The 16720-nt window shown below is 43.3% G+C and overlaps 1 protein-coding gene across 1 annotated transcript in view; it reads left to right on the top strand.

Moving 5' to 3' along the window:
* Pcsk5 (proprotein convertase subtilisin/kexin type 5) overlaps positions 1-13076 on the top strand; it is a 409247-nt gene extending 396171 nt beyond the window's left edge. The window contains exons 36-38 of the mRNA XM_051194065.1: positions 6641-6741; positions 8744-8930; positions 12694-13076. Of these exons, the coding sequence (XP_051050022.1) occupies positions 6641-6741; positions 8744-8930; positions 12694-13076 (671 nt within the window). The remainder of the gene's footprint in view (positions 1-6640; positions 6742-8743; positions 8931-12693) is intronic.
* The last annotated feature ends 3644 nt before the right edge of the window (positions 13077-16720 follow it).

The raw sequence follows: 16720 nt of genomic DNA, 5'->3' as shown, positions 1-16720 counted from the left end.
GCTAGGCAAGATACCTATCACGGAGTTACATTCCCAGCCTTACATTCCATTTTAATTAAATATGTCCATCTCTCCAACTGTGAACCACTCCCGCAAGAGCAAAGATTATCGGGGTTGTATGGCATTCGTTTTGTAGCCCAGCTCTTTTTAAAAGAGCACTTAATAAGTGCTCCCTAAGTGTTGAATAAGGAAATGAATGTATAGGAAGTAAATAATTCTTTTGTTCAAACTGAAAAAATGTTCAGCTCCAAATGTTTCTGCAGCTTTGCCTCTGAGAAAAATGTAGCTGAAGATAGCCTTGAGTTTTTTATTCTCCTTCGTCCATTCCCCCAAATCTCTGGAATTACAGGCATATACCAGCCTGGCCAATTTATGAGGTGATGGGGATTGAACCCAGGGCTTTGCATATACTAAGCATGTACTCTGCCAGCTCACCTATGTCCTCAGTGTAAGGATTCAGGCATTATGCTAGCCTGCCCCTGTCACGTGGCAGAATGCACTCAAACAGTACCCTGGTCAGCCCAGGGTTCCATGGTTGCATATTCTGTAGGAATGTGCAAAGGATCCCTTTAAAAGGAAGACCCCTGCTCACTTATACTCTCTTTCCCCTCTTCCTTTCCTGCTGTCAGGACTTTTCCTGTCTCTCTCTTCTCTTCTGTCCTCTCTCTGTGTCTCTATGTCTCTTTACCTCCCTCTCAATAAAACTTTCAATATGAGTCACAACTACAGGTCTCTGTTTCCCCATCTGTCCGCTGTCGATCACCTGCCCCATGGTCCCTTCTACCTGTGGTCCCAAGTCATTATTCTTTACTCCTAACACCCAGTCCCATTCTTGTTGTCCTTAGCTTTGATCTGTGTACTTTAGAATGAGTTCACCCTGTGCTCGCTATGAATGGCAGTTAGATTTGAGTTCTCTACTCCCTTATCTCTTCCTTCATCCTTACTTTTTTGTTAGTTTATTTGAGACAGTGTCTTTCCATGTAACCCTGGCTGCCCTGAAATATGCTCAGGCTGCATTCTTACTTCAATTAAGTAAAGATAAAACTACCTATCACAGAGTTATATTCCCAGCCTTACATTACATTTTAATGTCCATCTCTCCAACTGTGAGTTCCTTCAGCAAGAGTAAAGTTTATCGGGGTTGCATGGCATTCGCTTTGAAGCCCTGCTCTGACTTTTTAATACAACACTTGAAAAGTGCTCCTAAATATTGAATAAGAAAAGGAATGTATAGGAAGTGGCATATTGGGTGGCTGCTGAGTGGTTCCATGTAGTTGCAGGTGGTTCTTCACTCTAGAATGTGTGGAATAAGAATTAAGTTAAGGGGATCTGAAAAGAGAAGATTTCCATCACCATTTTTTAAAAAGACTAGTTGTGTTTGATTAGTCTTTAAATAACAAAACCTGTTGTTCAGTTTAGTTCACACATGTTTCCCAGAAACTATCCAGACTAGGATAGTCCATTTTTCCCAGAGGTGACATTCTTGGTAGTACAGATCACATCAACAAACCAATTGACAGAGTTGGGGAGGACTTGTCTGTGACAGCAGAGTCCCTCCATAACTCCTGTTTAAGCCTGAGCCTGGGCTTTGTTTGGTTCCAATCTCTTGTGAAACACTTTCAGTTCTGTTACGGTTTTTAAAGAAGAAGATGGAGGGAGAGGAGGAGGGAGGGGGGAGAAAAAGCAGGAGAGAAAACAGAGAAGAAGGAAAGGAAGGAAGGGAGGGAGGGAGGGAGAAAAGGAGAGGGAGGGAGGGAGGAAGGAAGAAAGCAAGAAAGAAAGAGAGAGATGCCCACTTCCTGTCAGGCGGTGCTTGATCCTGACACTATTCATTTGTGCTTGCTTTCTGGGTTGAAAAGACTTCATCTAGATAGTTTATCCTAAACTTCTTTTGTTGTTTTCTCTACTATTTGTTTTCCAATCTCAGTATGGTTAGAATGTATCAAGCTATATAAGAAGTTACATTCATGTGAGTTTTTGTTACCAGCACTTTCCTGCCAGCCTGGTCACTGAGCTATGTCAGTCCCAAATTTACACATAGAGACACTGTATTAATTATGAAATTGTTGGCCAGTTACTAGTGTTTCTTATTGGCTTGCTCTGCCTTAAATATTAACCCATTTCTGTCAATTTAAGTGTTTCCACGTGGTCTTCTCTTACTGGAGAAAGGGCCTGGACCTCTTACTCCTCTTGGTCCTACATTTTGACTCCTGTCAACTACATCTCACAGAATCCTCCTTGTCTCCTAGTCCTGCCTATCTTGCTTTTCTATTGGCCAACAGGGCTTTATTCATTAACCAATAAAAGAAACATATATACAGAATGACATCTTCCATCAAGGTCTATTTATTTCTAAGACAAGGTCTCAATATGTAGCTCTGGCCAGCCGTACTATGTACACCAAACTGGCCTTGAACTCACAGAGATCTGCCTGCCTCTGCCTCCTGCATGCTTAGATTGAAGGCGTGTGTCACCATGCTGAGTAATGCATTTTTATTTTATCTGTATGGGTGCTTTGCCTGCCTATATACTAATGTACCAAGTGTGTTGCCCACAGAGGCCAAAGGAGGCATAAGATAGCCTGGAACCAGAGTTACAGAAGGTTGGGAGCAACCAACAGGGTGCTGGAAATCAAACCCCCACCCTCTGGAAGAGTAGCCACTGTTCTTAACTGCTGGGCCATCTCTCCAGCTCTACATTTAATTTTTTCACATATACATGTTGCTAAGGGTTAAACATTTTCTTAGAAGATTGTGTACTTAGCTGGGCAGTGGCAGTGCACACCTTTAATCCCAGCATTCAGGAGGCAGAGGCCAACCTGGTCTCCAAGAGCTGGTTCCAGGACAGCTAGAGCTATACAGAGAAACCCTGTCTTGAAAAATCAAAACAGAAGAAGATTGTAAACTAAATTTTGCCCAACCTCATGCTGCTAACTCAGAAGCCTGGAGTTCTTTAGTACTCTTGGGGGCCAGAATCCTTACACCTAGGTGAAACCAGCAAAGACCAGTCTGATCGAGTTCAGGGTTTTTTTGTGTGCATGCACATATTTGTTTTTCTTTCGGTGTGTTTGTGTGCATGTGTAGACCACGCAGACTTTGACCTCACAATCCTCCTACTTTAGCCTTCCTAGTGCTGGAATTATAAGTGATCACCACCATATCCAGCCATTATCATCAGTGTCTTGATGCATATGCATCTACTTCCCAAAAGGTTTTCCTTTTTTTTTTTTTTTATTTTACTTGTCGATCCCAGTTCCCTCTCCCTACCTCCCTCTCACTCTCTCTCCCCCCTCACATGTACCCCTCCTACCCTCCCCTCCCACCCCCCACACCAATTCCACATGTAGGGCTATACCATCCAGGTGGGGTCGTGTAAATCTGTCAAGTAATTTGAAGTACCAAAAGGTTTTCTTGACTTCATTCCTCAACTGGTCAAATTTCTAGCTGAATATCTCACATGAGATGTCCAACAGATACCCCAAACCTCTCACTCCATCCTCAGATCACTCTTTCGTGTTTCTTATCTCCATGAATGGTTCCATTATGCTGCCTGTTGCCTAATGGTAGCCTGGCATTATCCTTTTCACTTGTTTGTTTGTTTGTTTGTTTGTTTGTTTGTTTTTCCAGACAGATTTTCTCTGTGTAGCTTTGGATCCTGTCCTTGAACTCACTCTGTAGACCACACTGGCCTCGAACTCACAAAGACCTGCCTGCCTCTGCCTCCCGAGTGTAGGGATCAAAGGCGTGTGCCACCACCACCGGTTCCTTTTCTGTTCTTGATCTCTCAGTCACCACTGCTTGTCTCTAAGTCCTGTGACATCTTAAATATCTCCCAATTTCATCTCCCCTCTCTTAGTCATTAGTGTCATTATCTTGGTTTTGAGATCTCACAGTTTATGCCTTGAATTACCAGTTAGTACCAGTTGGCTAAGTGGTCTTCATGTCCGCAGTATGAGCCACCACCTAGTGGCCATCCAGCCCTCCATGCTGTCTGATTGATCTTGCACAGCACACACAGCCCTGTGCTGACTTTAGTCTAGTACTCCATATTTGCATATGAGGCTCCTCCCCCGTGGCCATTCCTCACTTGCTCCCTCATCTCTCACTATCACATCCTCCATCTTTTAATCTGAATGTGACTTACTATAGATCTGAACCAACCTTGCCTCCTGCCTCTCTCCAGAGTACTCCTTCAGCCTTCTCTGCCAGACTGCTTTCTGCTCCATTACACTCAGTGTGTTTTCTCAATAGCCTTTCCACAGCCTTCCATCCCGTGTTCCCCTACAGTTCTGTATATCCATTCATCTATTTATTTACTAAACGAATATTTATTCGACTCCATGGCCCAGAAAACATCCATACAATTATCAACAAAGCAGACCAGTCCCTTGGAAGCCAGGTCAGTTTACTTGGTGTAATTTTTGTTCTTAGTTTTGTTTTGGGGAACTGTTGCTATGATTAAAAAGAAAAATATCTTGAACCCCCCCCACACAATAAAAATTATTTAAGGGGAGAAAGAGTTGATTTGAGCTCATAATTCCGGTTATACTTCCATCATCATAGCAGGGACGTCGAAAAAGCAAGAACATAAAACACCTAGTCACACCCACACATAAGTGTGATAAAAATGAGATGTCAACAAATGACTGTATTGTCATTTGCTAAGCCAGACAGCCCTAGTTTCCACCCATTAGTGTTGTGCAGTGCGCCAGGGGAGGGCAGCTGGATTCTAATTAAGACCAGGCAACCATCATTAGGTAAGTTAATGTCTCTTAACAGGGGCCTGTCAGAGCTAAGCCACAGCCACAGCTGAACATTCAGAGATGGATTGGAGATATCATTTATGATGTCAGAGGACAGTGTAAGAACTCTACATTTCTCCACTGGCCTGGAGATACTCTACCAAATTAAGGATGACAGTTTCGAGCATTCCCTACCCAAGTTCATCCACATAGGATCCCCAAGACAGGATTCAGGGGTGACGGGCAGTACTGGGTAGATCTGGAAAATGTCCACATGTTGTATTCTCCTTTTTCTTCCTGCTTGGGGCCCTGGGACTCACACAGCTATAATTTTCTTCTGCCCTTGGCACTCACTGTTCATCTCCTCTGCTGCCCTTCCTTCATGGAGCTCACACATTCTTTGCTAGTCAGTGACTCTTGTGCTAACTTCCTTTTGTAACACAGAGTTTAAGAAATTTGGGGATCCCTATCTTAGGCTATAAACTGAATAGAAAAACAAGTGTAAAATTTTCTGAAACATTGTTATACTAAGAAACAAGGATGTAGGGAAAAAATCTAGAAAATTTGGCAGTCTAAATCAGCAGTGTACCTGTGTTTCATCCACTTTTGATTGACCAATAATTTTAGCTGTTAAAAAGAAAACTATCTGATGAGCATGGTGGAATGCACCTCTAAGCCCAGCACTTAGAAAGAGGCCTGAGGCAGGAGGATTATGAAAATTTGTAGTCAGCATGGGCAACTCAGTGACATTCAGTGACACCCTGTTGCAAAAAGGAAGGAGGATGGGAACAGAAGGGAGACAGAGGAGAGGAAGGAGGGGAGGGAAGAGAAGAATAACTTGCAGCTGTGATAGTGGGGGGGGGGCACATCGCACACTCACCTAATCTATACCATTTCCTTCAGCTGGTGTCTCCAGAGTTACTTTGTCCCTTAACACGTTTACCTCCTAATTTATTTATTCCCCCCTCATGCAGTCATGAGCCCTGAACTTTTTTAAGCTGCCTCTGCCTGCACAGCACCTCTCACAGACACACCCCAGGGCCACCCTGTAGGAGTTGAATTTGTGGGTCTAGCTTGGGGAGAGGTTGTGAGAAAAAGCAGATGGTGAGTTGTTCCGAATTTTAAGAAGATGTCAAAAGGTCTGTCTCTCCAGCCTGGAGCCTCTTTAGATGCAATAACAGGCACAGAGGCTCTTAGCCTTGGGACTGGGGGGAGAAAACCATCAGTAAATTAACCCTTTGTGAAAGATCCCAAGTGCCCCTTTGTGCAGGGCTTACAATACAGCAAAGCAGGACATGTCATAAAGCACTGATTCCCACCAAGTTGACACATAGACCACCGAATACTGCCTTGGTTTTGGACTGCAGCCAGATTGGGAAGAGAGCAGTCTAGAGTTCCAGTCACAAAGGGAGAGGTCTGGTAGCCTGCCCCCTAGCAGGGAAGTTAGGTATATAATAATGCATATTTCCAACTATCTAGCGGGGGGGGGGGGGGGGGATCCTTAAGGAAGCTACAATGTTTGGAGTGATAGGAGGAGGAGTAAAGGCTTTGTAAACATTCCTTTCCTGATACTGGAAATGGAGCCCATGGCTTTCCTTGTGCATGCTGGGCAGGGGTCTACCACAAGCTACAGCCTGGCCCCTAAGGTCTCAGAAGCATCCCATGAGATTTCTCATTTTCTAAAGATCTTTTGCCTTCAAGCAGACTGAGAGTCTGGTTTGTGGAAAAGACCAAGCAATCTGTAAGTCTTTACTTTGTCTTGTAGACTCTTGTCATACCCCCAGCCACCTTTCTTTCAATTTACTTGACATTTTCCTTACTCTTGGCTGATATGACATCAAGACAGAGGTTAGAATCTGAAATCTGTCTCATAACATGATCTTTTCCCCTCTCTTTCAGGAAAGGAGGCATGGAATTGCTTGTCCTGTGTGTGGAGCTACCACCTTCAGAAAGGAATTTGTGCCCCGGAATGTCTTGTAGGGGAATACAGAGATGGAGAGGTACTGAGACCTTTGGTTGGTGTAAGCACCCCCACCTCCTTATGGAGCTCAATCCCTACGTATCATTCTGGGAAGTGAAAACAGCCTAAACTCCTACACTCACCACAGCCTAGGTTTAACACTGTAGCATCTCTTTCATTCATATAATAGTCAAGCTACCAACTCTCAGCATCCATTTGATTCACAGGAACTGAATGGATCTAAGGTAACTTCAGCCCTGGAGCAGTTCTGTGTGACCACAGGAAGCTCAGTCCTCTAGTACAGCAGAAATACTAAGTGTTCATTTCCCAGCTTCTGTTTGAGCAGACACAGGGGGCAGCTTGCTGACCCATCTCTTTCCTTTCCTCCAGGGCAGGATAACAGACTTTCCCCAGAGCCACAGACTTCCTGAACCTCTTCACTTCTTGATTGTGTGTCTAGACTTGAAACCATAAGAAAATGCATCAATGGTGAAATTAAAACAAGTCAGCATATTTACATATAAGCTCTCTTTGAATTCTGATATCAAAATTATAGTTCACAGAAGCAGGCTCAGAGAAACGCCACATGGATGGGAAGTAACACAGGGAGACATGCACTCTGGAGATTTGACAATAACAGCTGAAAACACACTATCAGAATGGAAGATACTCCAAAATGCCTCAAGAAATGCAGTTCCCACTCCTCTTTATCTTTTCTTTTCATGTATTTATTTATCAGTGGTGCCTAACATTTGCTCCACCACTAAGCAAGCCAGCCTTTCTGTTTCCCTCCCTCCTCCTCTTCCATTCCACTCGTTACAGATGCACAAAAAGAAGGGACCTTCTAGGCCAGTGAGTTGCCTTAGTAGGTAAAAATGCTTGCTGCACATGCAACTTGGGTGCACTCCTCAGATCCCATGGTGGAAGGAGAGCACCAACTCCTAAAAGTTGTCCTCTGACATCCACATGCACACCTTGTTATATATGTGTCTGCACACACAATAATAATAATAATAATAATAATAATAATAATAATAATAATATTTAAGATAAGGTGTCTTTCCCTAACCCGTATTTCTAGTACCAGGCAAGGAGGGAGTTGTTGCCATGAACTTTGAACTCTTAGTCTGGGCACAAGAATCCAGGAACCACAGAAGACAAGCAGGGAATTAATATAACAGGATAAAAGCCAAAGAAAACCATAGCACTAACCTAATCCCAACATTCAGAAGGCCGAGGGCCAAACCAGGAGGACTGTGACTTTGAAGCCAGCCCACCCTACATAACAACAAGAAGAAAATAACTGCACATACACACAAAAGTACGAAGAATAGAAATTGATGTGTTACCTATATGCTGATGACAGAATGCAAAATGCTGGGAATTGCATCAAATTGGAGAACGTTAAGAAGGGGCCACTACCATTCTACTCTGTTCCTGACATTGCCACGTGAGGGTGATGGCTTCAGCTTTAACAGAGCTAGATTTTGAGAAGGCATTAGGCGCTAACTAACATCTAGAATATCACTTTTGCAATGTGGAGTGCTGTGGGAAAGTCTAGACTGCATGGGTGGATGGCCAAATTCAGACACAACTTGTCCTTGACTCCTGCTGTTTGAGGCAGGAGCTTGCTACATTATAACAAAACACTCTGGAAGCCAGTTCTCCTATTATTGTACCAAGCAGGTCTTAGAGGTCAGGGCCCAGCCAAAGTTTCCTCCAGTTGTACACATTTGGTTTGGTCTTTTGCCTAGCACAGATAAAATGGAGTAGAACAGTGGGATGGAGAGATGGCTCAGCATTTAAGAGCACTAGCTGCTCTTCCAGGGGAACCAGGTTCAATCCCCAGCTCATCTGACACACTCACACAGACGTACATGCAGGTGAAACACCATTGCACTTTTTTTTAAATAGAGAACACCCCCTTCCCACACTCCCATTCTTCCCTACTCATAGCAACAAAAGGGGCTAGTCATTGGAGAACTCCGGTTCCAGATTACTACCCGTGCTCTCAAAACTATCCTCATTACTGTTCTCAACAGGGAGAAAAGTTTAACTGTAGAAAATGCCACGAGAGCTGCATGGAGTGCAAGGGACCTGGCGCCAAGAACTGCACCATGTGCCCAGCTGGCCTGCTGCTGCACATGGATGACAGCCGCTGCCTACATTGCTGCAATGCTTCCCACCCCCACAGACCCCAGGACTGCTGTGACTGCCACAGTACCACAGGTGAGGGCACGGGATGTCCTCAGAAGGCTGATGGGAGCAACGTGGGAGGAGGGTGGATGGTTCACGAAGTGCCTGCTGTGTGCCTGTCTGCACTTGAAACCTCCTGGTTCACAAGTTATGTTTCCTTTTCTTCGCTGTGACGAAACACCCAAGGAAAAGCGTGTAAAGCAGAGTTTCCGAGATCCGAGTCTGTTGTTTCTAGGCAACAGTAAACCTCAGCATCACAGCAGAAAGCATGTGCTAGAGCATCACATCTCACCTCATGACAGTCAGGAAGCAGAGATTTTTTTTTTTCAAAAATGTCTTTCTAGGGCATGCCCCCAGGAATCTATTTCCTCCGCCTAAAACCAAGCACCTATTTTTCACCACCCCAAAATAGTAATATCATATTCTATATCCATCAACAGATGCATCCATTGACTAGATCAACTCCCCAGGACCTGTCACTCCCCAAAAGCTCATCAGCTGGCAGCCGACCCCCAAGCCTTGGGGAAATGTCTCAGGTCCAAACTTTAATCACATAGACCCCATATGATCAGCAAAGACACAGAGCAGACCAAAGGTTAGACAATCATGCTCAAGTCCACAGTAATAATAAGAAAGAGGCCATCTAGAATAGGCTTGGTGCTGTGTCCGTGAGCCTGAATGCTTAGGAGACAGCAGAAAGGAGAACAGAATTCAGTGCCACTCTCAGCAAAATAGAAAGTTTGAGGACATCTGGGGATATCTCACCTTTTTGAGACTGGATTTCATCTTAAAAAAAAAAAAATCATCAGGCCATAGTGGCACTCAGGAAGCAGAGGCAGGAAAATCTTTGTGAGTTCGAGGCCAGCCTGGGCTACAGAGTAAGTGCCAGGACAGGCTCTAAAGCTACACAGAGAAATCCTGTCTCAAAAAACAAAAAAAAAACAAAAAAATAATATTTTTTTTAAAAATCCCATACACATACACTCATGCCCACACACTTGCACACCACAGATACTCATCTGGAATTAGAGCACAGGACTGTTGGAATACAAAGCCCCAGAACCCCACATTCTTTCTACAGCCATGCTGCCCCCAGCTTAACTAAGTCTAGAAACTGACCTTTATAAATGTATTTGTTGCTTTTTATCTTTGCTCCTGAGGGAAAGGGGAAAGGAATTGGTTATCTTGATAATACTAAAGAATCATTCTAATCTAGCTCAAATCAAGCCATTTTGTTAAAGTGTTTTTAAAAAGGCCTTTCACTGAAAGCTAAGAATAAGTGAAACCACCTTACCAATTCCAAGTCTTCAATTGTCCTCCAACCTCCAACCCCAGTGTGTATATTAAAACTTAGAAAGATCCAAGGGCCTGGAGATGGCTCAGGACTTAAGAGCTTCCATATGTCTGCTTACAATGTGTGAAATTCCAGTTTCAGGAGATCCAGTACCCTCTTCTGGTCTGCCAAGGCACCAGACACACGTGGAGTGCACATACATGCATGCAGGCAAAACTCTCATACATACATGTGCCAGGCAAGAATTTTACCACTGAATCACCAATTCAAATCACTCATACACATAAAAATAAAAATGAGTACATCTTCAAAAAGACACCTTGAAGATTGTGAATGGAGTGATCCTTCTAAGTGAAAAACACACTGTTAAAATAGAGTCTCTCCTCCAGAAATAGACAATTTCCTTGGGATTCAGATGTGCCATGCCAGACCAAAGTCAGTGTATGTTATGTTTGTTCTTTGTAAGTAGAGAAAATCTGAGACCCAAAATAGATACCTGCTTTGTATTTTTGTTTGTTTGTTTATTTGTTTCAGGCTTTCAATTAGTTTTCTGGTATCACCTTTCCAAGTATTAGCCCTTCCCTTCCTCAGCTTTTACCCACCAAGAACAACTGGTTTCACAGACCCTTATCTGCATGCCCATTGAGGTCTGAGGCTGGGCTCACAGCTTAGAGCAAGAGCCCTGATACATCAATGTTCTTAAATGAAAATAGAACCATGAACCTCTTAGGTGCAGCTTCTGAAATGTCAGTTTTAAGAAATAACTTGATCATTTTCCTGGTTCCTAAGAGGCTCTGAAAGAGTTATCTGAGGCAAACCCTACCCAAAAAAAGTGCAAATCCTCTTGGCCTGAGGATATAGCTCTATAGTGGAAAGTTACCAACGTATGTATATGGGGAGAAATAATGAGCCCACATAGTCAAGCTACTTGTATCTTTGTTTCTGAGACAGCTTCCCCCTCCAGAAAAAAAAAAAAAAAAAAAAAAAAAAACGAATGGTAGAGGCTGACCCTGACCCTGCACCTAAGACTAAGAATAGTGAGTGCATTCTGCAAGCTGAAAAGAAAACAACCTCCAAAGGTTCATTGTAGATTCTCCTGCCTGGAGAGCTATGAGCCATGGACAGATTGCTTATCTGTCCTTCTAGTGCGTTCGTATTTCCTTCAGGGGGAAAGTCTGTGCTGACACTGGCAATGTTGCCTACAATAATGATAATACCGTTACTTTAGAGGAAACATTTTTTTCTTGATGGGCAAAATCCTATTAGAATAAAATAGAAGTTAAACATCAGCAAAAGTGTGTGTGTGTGTGTGTGGTGTGAGAGAGAGAGAGAGAGAGAGAGAGAGAGAGAGAGAGAGAGAGAGGTGTTGCAGAAGGTCTTGCAAGGTCCTTGTGTAGGGGTAGAAGAACATGAAAGGAAGCAGGGAAAGGGAGGGGAGGGGAGGAAGAGCCTGCTATGCATTAAAATTTGTATATCCAACTGGGCAAATACCTATTCCCCTAGTTGGTTTATACTCTCTTTGAATTACTATATGGTGGATTAAAAACAAAAGGTAATAAAATTAGTTAAGCAACTCAAGTCATACTGGCCAGATAAATGAAAATAAAATGAGAAAAATCAACTAAATGCCCAAGTTATGCCATACATTGTTTTGGTTTCCCCAACATCCTCAGGGAAGCCCTGAAAACAGAGACTTACAAATAAGAAAGGGAAGTGCCCTGGAATTCAATAATTTCAATTGCACTATAAATCCTTTGCCATTTATTATGGCAGTCCGGATTTTAAGATGATAAAATATTCCTTTTCTCGCTCGGGGAGTGCAATGGTTCGTTATCCAAAGAAACTAGACATGTGTCAGAGAATTTGCCTCCAGAATCCCACCTGGAGTTGAGGTTAATGGATTGTAAAGTCCACTTGTTACACAAACTAGTTCTTGTCTAAGACAAACAAGTTGGTCCAAATAATTTGCAAGGCCACACATGACTAAGAGTCAGTAGGCTTTATAAAAGTATGCTTCATTGGTCTTGAAGGGTGGAAGAATCACATGGGACCAGCCTAAAAGATAATTAAGGAAACATCTCCATCTTAGAAAAAATTCAAAGTTCTTGTTTAGCAGTAGCTAAAGGGAAAAATGTGTGTGTGTGTGTGTGTGTGTGTGTGTAAGTGTGGGTGTGAGTGTGTGTGTGTAAAAATAACATGAGAAGGCTGGACCCTTAGAGTCTGGTCCATGAGATGTAGGGATCTAAGGTCCTTTTGGGATCTTAAATTTACTATTCTGGGAGCATCAGTTGGTTTTATTAAATATGGATTGGGACTCTTGTGAGCTACATACTGAGTTTTTGTAAAGTGGTGTGCTTCCTAAGGGGAAAAAAAAAGAATGTTTCTATCATTTTATAGGTATAAAAAGAAAAGGAGAGGCAGTTCTTGACTTCACAATCTGATTTTCCCAATTCTGTTTCTCCTTTTCTCCCTTGCTGCTGCCTCTGGGTGGCCTCTCATCAGAGGAGTGCATTCTTCCAGCCAGCGACACTGTGCCCTCAGAGCGCACCAAGACTGCTCTGCTGGTGACCTCGGGTGCCATGCTGCTGCTGCTGCTGGGGGCCGCTGTGGTCGTGTGGCGCAAGTCTCAAAGCCGACCTGTGGCAAAGGGGCACTACGAAAAATTGGCAGAACCCACCGTGTCATACTCCTCCTACAGGAGCAGCTATCTTGATGAGGACCAGGTGATTGAGTACAGGGACCGGGACTATGATGAAGATGATGAGGACGACATCGTCTACATGGGCCAAGATGGCACCGTCTACCGGAAGTTCAAGTACGGGCTGCTGGAAGAGACAGAAGATGATGAGCTGGAGTATGACGACGAGAGCTACTCCTTCCAGTAAATGGAACCTGCTTTGTGGTCCCCATGGCTCTCAGCCCTGCGGGGGGCTACCATCATATTGGCTGAGGTTTGTGTGTGTGTGTTTTATCCTGACTTTGTCTCCAACTTGAATATGTAGGGATGCTGAAGTCTGCTGTGCTGCCCTTGACTAGCCGAGTGCAACCAACAGGTCCTGCAAGGGGGAATTCAAAGGCATTTTCCCCAAGAGCACGTCAAGATTTTAAACGCAGGAAGTGGAAGGAAGTGAGATCTGTTGAACACTCTAACTTGATTTCTAAAGTGGACAGGTCAGAGGACCTGTAAGGATTCTGTTGGAGACCCCTGCTTCGTTCTGGAATTCTGATAGTTGACTAACTAGTGGGGAATGAAGTACCACAGAGTTGTTGGGGGTGGGATGGGAGGTCTCTCCTCTTTCAATTGTGCTTAAGAAGGAAATCTGTAAAGATGGTGAAAAGGGGCTTGTTTCTTTCACAGTACCTCGGGAACTGAAAGGCCATCTCTCCTGTGAATACTCAGGGCCCACATAAAACGAAAGATTAACAGCCTCGCTGTGGACAAAAAAGCATACTCACTGGGCTCTGACTCCTTTGCAGAGACCAGAACCACAAGGATCCTCCTGGGCGGAGGATGTTTAGGTAGAGGGCAGCATCACGTCACAGAGAAGCAGATTGCTTCCAAGCATCATACCCTAGTGATTCTCTAAGAACCTTTTTGATAGGAAATAATAAAAGAAAAAAAATGTAATGATACCCTCACACAAAATACAAAGATTTCATCCACTCAAAATAAATAAATAAATAAATAACGACTTTAGCAGCTAAATCAGAGCAGAGCTTTCACCAAGAAGCTAGCACTCTCCATAAGAAAAGTTAGGGGACAGTCTACCATTTAAAACAACCCTGACATGCACGCAAGCTGCACATAGCTGCAGGGCTCTCTTCGGGTCCTGCTGTGACTTTTTTTTCTGGGCTTCCTAAACCCTTTTTTCTTGCTGGTCAAGGGTACTCGTAGATTATGCATTTGGGGGCACTGTTTGCAGATGGTAATTCACAGGGGGGAGGACACTGGATGCAAAAGGATACAAGCAGAGCCTCATGGGGCAGCTCCATGTTACAGGCAAGGCTATGTGTAGAACACCAAAAGGTGAGTGGTACCATCAGATGATGATAATTGTAAGCAAAATGAACTGCACACTTACCATGTGCCAGGCACCAGTCTAACTAATGTAGCTCTCCCACTTCATACTTAAGAACTCTACTAGATGGTACCAGATATCCCTTACTTTTAAAGGAAATCTGAGGCTTTCAAAAGGCTAAGCTCAAGGTCACAGACAGCTAGCTGATCAAGACTGAAGAAATAAGGATGACCTTAAAGTGTATATTCTTAACAACTGTGTTGCTCTGACCATGTGAAAACAAGAATTCTAAACATAATAAAACTTTGTCCATTATTTTATTCTACAGCAGTTATCTTACATACTATAGTAACATGTGGATGTAAATGACAAAATTTACTTGTGGAAAAACCCTTTGCCTGTATTTCTTTAGAGAAAAGCCCTCAAAACACAGAGCACTAAAAAGTGTCTATCAGCAGCCAGGTTTTGTTCCCTAGGTTTTTAAGCTAAAAGGATTCAACTGGGATTGCACAAACTACCGTGGGAGCATGCATGGAGTCAGTTCAAAATTAACCAATAAGCTGTGCTCCAGGAAAACAGTATTTAGGGACACTTAATATCTGAATTTCAGATCATTGTCACATCTTATGAAGTAACATCCTTTTGATGGCCATTTAAAAACATGAGATCCCTGAGGTCCAGCAACAGGTGGCTTCAAGCTCTTCAGACACCATGGGTATCTCATAAACATTGAATCAAGTTCCCAAATTTTTGATCATTAAAATGATCTCTTCAAAATCCATTTGATTATTCAGTTTTCAATCCTTAAAATAGCTTTAAAGAATCACTATCATATCAGTGGAAGGATTCAACATTTCTTGCTGTGTAATTCCAGAGTTCAACTACAGAAGCAAGTGATTTTGATTGTATGTGTCATTCATCTTCGTTGAGAATGTAGAAACAGACTGAGCTACTCTCAGCAGCCTAGAAAAAATTCCCAATAAAAATATCTGTGCTTATGATGATACACACTCTTCTAAGATGACTTGAGACACTAAGAAAAATGGTGGTGTTACTCTCTGTGATCCACAAGGAAAGGAACCTTGCGCCTGAGTGTAGTTAAGGCCTGCCTAACCATCTGTGTTTGTAGTCATGACAGTCTTCTCAAATGTCCTTTGAATTCTGTGCTAACAACTGCCTTCTTGGGTAAATATGTGGTTGAAAAACAGCTTTCATTTTCTCCTTGCAAAAGAACTTGAAAATGTTAAGACTGGAAATACACCAGGAGACTGAGTAAAAGCCCAGAAGATTCTGGCTCCCTGAAAGGAATTTTAATTGCAAACAAAATGAAATGAAGAACAGATAATGTCACAGAGATTTGCTTATGACCAAACTGTTCCTCGGCATTTGATGCATGTAGTATTATGCTGTGTATCAAATAATAGCTGCAAAACAGTAGGTGTTCTGGGATGTGTCTGTTCTAATCCATCTCCACCCAAGGCTGAACAAGTTTTGTGTCCAGTAAGTCAGTCCAGTCTGTCTTTCAGCTCCATTAATACTGCTCATCCCTATTACAGCTGAATTTCAATCTCTTTATTTTATTTTTCCCTCACTCAGGCTAGCAAAAACCATTTCCAGGTAGAATGCTGATTCAGGCTGTGATCTCAGCACTCAGGAAAAACCAAAACAGAGAAATAGAGTACCAAGTCTGCAAGAAAGAGAGACAGAGACAGACAGGGAGATGGACCCCAAGAGATGGCACAGGATAAAAGCTCTTGTGCAGGCCTGAGAATGGTGGATGGAGAAAACCACCTCTTGGAAAGTCATATCTGACCCACACTGGCACACCATGGCACACACACAATAAAACAATGTTCTAAAGCTAGTCACAGTGGCTCACAGTTGTAATTGCAACACGGGATGGTGGAGCAGAAGGACCGCCTCTTAAGAGCGAAGGCAGCTTGGGCTACAGTGTTTTAGGAAAGCCCGAACAGTGCAAACCAGATCTCAGCAAGTCAGACAAGTCACTCCAGGCTTACTCAGAAGGTCTCATGTAGGCCGCCCGGCTCTCCTAATTCTTGTGAATGACATTCTGCTTCTTAGCACATGGTCCTCGCCTGTCTTAAAACTTCTCACCCACAGTTTCCTGGTCCCTCCCTGTTTCCCAGCTTCCCCATCTATACTCCCACAGTACCAAATTGCTTTTAGGCTGTGTCTCAAACCCTCCAGAATGTGTTGCTCACTCCCTTTGGACGCTGCCTTTCCAGCCTTGACCAGAAGGAAACTTCCTGACCATCTTTTAAAATTGAGTGCCCTTGTCACCCACCCTGGGAGTTCTTTGGTTACTTTCTCATCCTTCTTCTATGCAGACACTCTGTATATATGGGTCCTTCATGTCACCTGGTAATCCTCTCTGCTTGCCTGGATGTACTCAAATTTTGGGGCTCTTTCAGGCAACTGCTGTATCCTTCCCTTCCCAGAATCTAGTACACAGCGCCCAGAACTTGGGGTCGGGTGGGGAACTTGTAGCC

The sequence above is a fragment of the Phodopus roborovskii genome, unplaced genomic scaffold (genome assembly GCF_943737965.1).
Source record: "Phodopus roborovskii unplaced genomic scaffold, PHOROB, whole genome shotgun sequence".
NCBI classification, from domain to species: domain Eukaryota; kingdom Metazoa; phylum Chordata; class Mammalia; order Rodentia; family Cricetidae; genus Phodopus; species Phodopus roborovskii.
The sequence above is the reverse complement of the archived record's forward strand: the minus strand, read 5'-3'. Positions and strand labels throughout refer to the sequence as shown.